The following is a 6,192-nucleotide window of genomic DNA, read 5'->3' on the forward strand; positions in this document are numbered from 1 at the left end:
CCACCATGCCCAGGGACGGGGCTCACAGGACACTGCAGAGCAGGGCCGTGCCAGCCTGGCAGGGGACGAGGACACTGCGCAGCCCCCAGCCCTCCAGCCTCCTCCACACTGAGCGCTGACCACCCCACCCAGCACCCAAACTCTGACTGATCCACACCTGCACCCCACGCACTGAGGCCATGCACTCTGCAGACTGCCCCCCACAATCACCCAGGCACCGCCCCTGAGCCCCCCCCATTTGCACCCTCTTCACACCCGTCCACCCCCCCTCTCCCTGCTGTGCAGGCTGCAGGCGGGCTGTGCAGGCTGCAGCCGCCCTGGGGGCAGGGCCAGGGGAGGGTGCTCATCCAAGAGGGGTTCCCTCCCAAGGGGGTGCCAGGGGAGGTGAGAGCCAGCAGGGCTTTAGGGTGCAGGACAGATTGGATTGCATGGCCAGGTTTGGGTGCAGGAGGGTTTGGGGTGCAGGACCCAGTCAGGCTTTGGGCACAGCTGGAGTGCAGGGCCCAGGCGGGGTGCTGGGCAGGGTGCTGGCAGGGTGAGGCTGGGCTGTGTGTCACCCCCAGTACCCAGGGGGTGCACAGGGCCCTGCTGTGGAGATCACAAGCAGCTGGGAAAAGGGGGCTTACCCCTGGGGACCTGCACACACAGTGGCATCATGTCCCTCCCACCCTGCAGCCACCTTGGGGTGTTCCCAAGCTCCTCGGAACCAGGGGGAGGGGGCAGACACAACCTGGAGCTGTAGTTCATCCTGAGCACATCACGCCTCTGGACTGGCTCTGTCATCCTCCCAGCCCATCCATCCTTCGAGCTTGCACCTAGGGCTGGTTTGCATCACCCAAGGGCTGCAAAGCCCCAGCTTTTCCTACCCCAGGGCTGGGCTTTCACAGTCCAGTTCAGGCTGGTGGAGGCAGCACCGGGCGCATGGGGCCCTGCCTGTGGACTCTGCTCTGCTGTAAAGGCTGAAGCTGCAAGCAGGGCATAACCAGCCAGCAGCAGGAAACCAGCCCAGGCACCCAGCTTAATCCCGGGGGTCAAAAGGCAAAGTTTTCTTGCCCTGAGAACCGCTGCTGGCTGGTTGAGCAGCATGAGCAATACGCCACAAGGGACAGTTAAGTGGCAAGCGCTGCTGGGAGCAACCCCCTGCAGCTGAAAGGGGGTTCACTGGTTTGGGGAACTGAGTTGGGCTGCACCCCCAGCCTGGGGCATCCTGGTGTGCCAGAGCCAGGGCATTGGTACATCTGGTGCCATGGGTGTCAAGGGGCCACAGGCACAGATAGGACAGGGAGGAGGGGGAGAGCCAGCCCTTCCCAAGCGCAGTCCCAGCAGGTGAGCAGAGACCAGGGCAACAGCCCCTTGGGGCTGGGCAAAGCCCCGAGCCCTTCCCCAGCTGCAGCCACAGGGTGATAGTGGGCTTTAGGGGCACCCCCATCCCCAGCTGCTGTGGCACCAGGTGGCCATGCCCTCCCTGGGCACAGTCCCCAGGGCAGCCAGGGAAGGTGGGCTGGCAGCTCCCAGGCAAATCCTGGCAGGAAAGGAAACCCCTGGAAAGGGCAAAGGTGTTTGAAGGTATTTATAGCTCACTCCCAAAGAGGGAAATGAGGCTTTTGCTGGGAGTGTGGAAGCACAGGTCCTGCCAGTCCATATAAGCTTCAGAAATGAGTAGCAAAGTGGCTCGCAAGCTGCCTTGGGGACACAGCCCTGGTCCCCCCTGGGGTGTCCCCATGCTGTGGGGTCAGGCCACGGAGTGCCACATGGGCATCTCCGTCTCACTCGGCCTCCTGGCCAGCTGAAGGTTTGGGGAGCAGGTGCATCCCTTCCCCTGGGGCAGCAGCTTCCTCCTCCGGGGCATGGCTGCCCTCCTCCTCCTCCTCTTTCTGTTTCTCCTCCTCTTCCTCACTCCCCGGGCAGAGGAAGCAGCAGAGGAAGGTGTTGCAGGAGGATGGCAGCAACCTCCTCAGCCCAGCGGGGAGCCCATACTTCTGGGTAGCTTCACTCCTCTCTCCCCAGGGGTGCCGAACACCTGCCCCAGCTTTCTGCAGTGCCAGGTAGGAGAGCAGCCCTCGCTCCTCCAGGGTTCCTGCAGCAGGATGGGGGGCAGTGAGGTGGAGCCCCTTCCTCTGGTTGCACCCTCCCAGCCCGTGCCAGCCCTGCAACCCCCAGCAGGACTGCCTGGAGGTGGTTCGGGGATGGTCCCACAGCCAGATCCAGGCCCCAGAGCAAGGGCTTGCAGACACACCATCTCACCTGAGACTGTGTTCTCCATGAAAAATGACAAGAAGCCAGTTAAGAAGACAGGCACCATGAGCAGCGAGAGGAAAAGGAGGTCCAGGGGCACCCATCCTGTAGGGACAGTGACAGAATGACCCAGGACATCCCAGCCCAGCAGTGGCGAAGGGGCAGGAGATGCCACAGCAGATGGTTGGAGAGGCACAACACACAGGCAGCTGCCTGCTGCTGCCTGCTACTGTGAGCCGCCCCAGCCTCCCAGAACATCAGGGATGCGTGGTCACCATGCCCCAGGGCCCGAGGCTTTGCCTTGCCCAGGGACTGTCCCCATTACCTGTGGCCAGGTGAGCTGGAGCTGCACCAAGCCAGCGTGGCACCAGCAGTGCCATGAACATGGTAAAGCCGACAATGAAGATATTCCTTCCCGAGTCAATGTCTGCGTACTGGAAGTAGGAGATCCCGGTGCCCACAGCCACGGCATAGGTGATGCAGAGCACCCCTCCTGCAAGGTGCAGGGGTCAGGCAGCACCAGGCAGGCTGCGGGGAGCGCAGGGAAGGGCAGGGTACCCACCATGAACTGCCAGCGGGATGTGGGTGAGGAGCCCTGCCAGCCTTGGGGACATGCCCAGCACCACGCATGCCAGCGCGCTTGCTTGCACCGAGATGCGAGAGCCAGCCTAGCAGAAAGGAGGATAAGAAAGTGAGGATGGGGAGCATCAACCAGTGGCTCTGTCCCCTCCATGTTGCCCTACAGACCTGCCTTTCCCAGCACTGGCTCAGAGGCAGCCTGGGCGCTACAGGTCCACCACACCTCCTGCTCCATTGCCCCCCATCCCTTGCTGCCCTTCTTCCCCCCACCCCGAGCATACCTGTGTGAGGCCAGTGGCACAAGCGTTGGCGATGCTGGCGGCAGTGCCCCCCGGGGTGCCCAGCAGCCCTGCCAGGAGGCTGCCCAGCCCTTCCATGCAGAGACCCCGGTTGCAGGCATGGGAGGGCAGCCGGGGGGCTCGCAGCAGCCTCCCGCAGAGCACGTAGCAACCCACCGAGTTCATGCTGCAACCGATGGCCATAGCGATGCCCACTGCCAGTGCCCGGGCGGTAAGCAGTGGCCACCCCAACTCGCCTGCAGTGAAGGGAGAGGGGACAAGTGACAGTGGCCCTTGCTGAGGGCAGATGGCTGCAGACAGCCGGCTGCAGCCCGCCCTGCCGCACCCCACCTGCATAGGGGATGCGGAGCCAAGGGGCATGGAAGGTGCTGTTGGCCCAGGACAGCTGTGCCTGGTCCACTGATTCCCATGGGACATGGAGGTGGCTGAGGATGGCACAGACAATGCAGACACCAGAGAATGGGAGCAGGACCTGCAAGGCAGCAAGGGGAACCTCAGCTAGGAATTCTCCTCCCCTGGCCAGGACCCCATGTACTACACCCCAAACAACAGGCCCTTGTCCTGTCACCTCTCCCAGGGAGCCATGACACATCCCCTCTTAACCCTGCAGGGATCATCCCAGGCTCTGCTTCTCCAGCATCCTTGAGCAGAGTCCTCTACGCTCCCCCAGCAGCACCCACACCCCAGGAGCTGCACCAGGACTTCCCCCTGCCTCCGCTCCCAGCACCCAGTCCTGCTCCAGAGCCACAGGGTCCCCCCCCAAAGAGCCCGGCTTGGAGCGCAAGCTGGGGGGCAGACAAGCCACCATACCGAGAACGTGCGCAGAGTGGGGACAGACGGCTCTGCAGAGCTCCCCCGAGCCTGGGGCCAGGCACAGAAGGGCAAGCGGCAGGACCCCAGGTGCTGGGAGAAGGCGACAGCAAGTAGCATGAGCCTAGGAGAGGGAGCACAGGTCACCATGCAGCATCATGGTGACAGAGCCCCAAACACATGCCGCGCACCATGGGGATGCTCCCTTCCCATCCCCATGGTGAAGCGAAGCCCTGTGGGCTACACACCAGCACAGCCCCTGGGCTCACATACAGCAGCGCTACCCCCCAGTTAGTGGAGCAGAAGAAAGCAGCCTCCTTGTATGCAGACAGCCCAATGATGGAGAGGCTGGGGGCCAGGACCATGGGCCCACAGCGCTGGGCTGCCCATCCACACACGCCAGACACTCCCAGCACCAGCTGAACCAGTCCAGAGACCAGCACAGCTCCAGAGACCTGCGGGAGGAAAGGAGGGGACCCATGGGTCAGGGCACACAGAGGGCAGCACAACACCCATCCTTGGTCACAATCCCACCTGTCGCAGTGGCATCCCTTGTTCCTGATGCTCCAACCCTGCTCTGCTCACCCCACACCCAGGGGAACATATGCATGCACTGCCTTTGCACATCCCCTTGTGTCCCCCCTATTCATGGCAACCCCCAGGAGGGCTGGGGGGTGCACATAGCTACTGGGGTGCTGGTGCAGCAGGAAGATGGGGACCCCCAGCCTAGTGCAGGAGCACCCACCTCTCGCAGCGAGATAGTCCGGCTCCCCGCAATGGCGCAGTGCGGTGCAGGGCACACGCTGGCCACGACCGTGCCTGGAAGGGAATTTTGGAGGGATGCGATGCACGTGGATGCTGGGCTCCTGGAGGTGGGTCCAAGAACATGCAGTGCAGGGACTGCTGGCTGGAGAAGGCCCACTATGGCAGCATCCTGATCCCCCTGAGCCCTGACCCTGAGGAGGTGGCCCAAGGCACATTACAGGCCAATAACCTTGCAGTGTGACCCCAGATGCCCTGCAGATGTGCTCAGTGGTGAGCAGGCTGCTGTGCACCATCATCAGAGGGACCAGCAGGCAGGACCCCTTGCTACCGCTCATCCCCACCCTGGGCACCTTGTCACCACTGATCCCCTGGCAATAGCACAGCCAGGGCCCCACAGGAGGCAGGCTGCAGGGCTGTGCTCACCGTTCCTGTCTGTGCTGGCACCAAGGGACAGGTGGGAGCTCAGCACCATGGCAGGGACCAGGTACTCGAAGGATGGGATTTGAACCAGCGGCAGCCTGGGGAAGGGGACAGCAAAGGCATGTTAGGGAGGAAAGAGGGAACAAGGCTTCTCCCAAAGTGCTGGCTGCTGGAGGAGTGGGGGATAGGAAGCAGAACAGGTGGAAACCCCAAAGTGGCAGGAAGGCACCCCATATCCCACATGTGCCCTAGCCCATCCCAAGCGGCAGCACAGGCACCCGATGGCACGGAGCAGCTCTATATGATGCTGGAGCAAGACAGGGAGGAGCTAGAGGGGAAGCACAGCAGTTTTGCTAGAGAGACGTATGAGAGAGGATGCAGTGACAGCAGGGAGGGAATGGCCATGCAGAGGTGCAGGGCAAGGGGTTATCCTTGTGCCCCTTCCCACCTCCAGCAAAGCCTGCCTTCCCACAGCCTAGGAGGGGCAGAGACATGCTCCGCCATGGTGTCACCCTCCTCCTGGCAATGGCTGCATCCGCTTTGTCCCCCTTGCTCACCGGCTCCCCAGGGTGGTCTGCAGCACTGTGGAGATGCCGCAGGCAAAGCGTGCCAGCAGCTCGCTGGTGGCCTGGGCATGGGGCAGCTCCTCGGGCAGGGTGGGCAGCAGGAGGAGGTGGAAGATGCAGAGCAAGGAGGCCTGCACGGTCAGGTGCTGCATGGGGAAGAGGGGGTGGTTGTGACTCCCTGCAGCACCCAGAGCTGCAGCCCCCCCGTGCCAGGCCTCCCTGAGTGGATGCATGCCCACTGACACCCCCCAGACAGGACCCACCGCTACCCACTTCCCTCACAGCACACCCTGGCCAGAGCCCCAAGCACCCTTTGCCTGGCAGATGTGGCCCCTGCTCTGCCACCCATGAGGATCCCAGCCCTCTCCCTATCACCCTGTCTGTGGCTGCTCATCATGGTCTGCCCTTACCTGAAGGGCCAAGCAACAGCTCAGCATCCAGGAGCACATTTTCTGCAGGGAGCTGGATGAGAGCACAGGGCTCTTAGCACCAGGTGCTTCGTGGCAGTGCCCATTCAT

General features: G+C 63.0%; 1 protein-coding gene across 1 annotated transcript; it reads right to left on the minus strand.

Moving 5' to 3' along the window:
• Nucleotides 1-1,766: 1,766 nt before the first annotated feature.
• On the minus strand, nt 1,767-6,192 carry SLC23A3 (solute carrier family 23, member 3). The gene is made up of 12 exons (XM_010075975.1): nt 6,085-6,192; nt 5,666-5,820; nt 5,112-5,206; nt 4,669-4,742; nt 4,197-4,378; nt 3,924-4,047; nt 3,444-3,585; nt 3,096-3,349; nt 2,798-2,903; nt 2,561-2,728; nt 2,245-2,340; nt 1,767-2,077 (listed from the first exon to the last, which is right to left on the minus strand). Exons 1-12 carry the CDS (start codon nt 6,190-6,192, stop codon nt 1,767-1,769), a joined length of 1,815 nt encoding a protein of 604 aa, XP_010074277.1.

The sequence above is a fragment of the Pterocles gutturalis genome, unplaced genomic scaffold (assembly GCF_000699245.1).
Source record: "Pterocles gutturalis isolate BGI_N339 unplaced genomic scaffold, ASM69924v1 scaffold7303, whole genome shotgun sequence".
Taxonomy (NCBI): domain Eukaryota; kingdom Metazoa; phylum Chordata; class Aves; order Pterocliformes; family Pteroclidae; genus Pterocles; species Pterocles gutturalis.

What these genes read in the sequence shown, in the direction of transcription:
- SLC23A3 (XM_010075975.1), bottom strand. Translation starts at nt 6,192, where the DNA reads ATGAATGGGCACTGCCACGAAGCACCTGGTGCTAAGAGCCCTGTGCTC. An exon ending in GCTGTTGCTTGGCCCTTCAG is followed by an intron (nt 5,821 to 6,084) that starts GTAAGGGCAGAC and finishes TTCCCCATGCAG; the next exon opens with CACCTGACCGTGCAGGCCTC. An exon ending in TCCAGCTCACCTGGCCACAG is followed by an intron (nt 2,341 to 2,560) that starts GTAATGGGGACA and finishes CTGTCCCTACAG; the next exon opens with GATGGGTGCCCCTGGACCTC.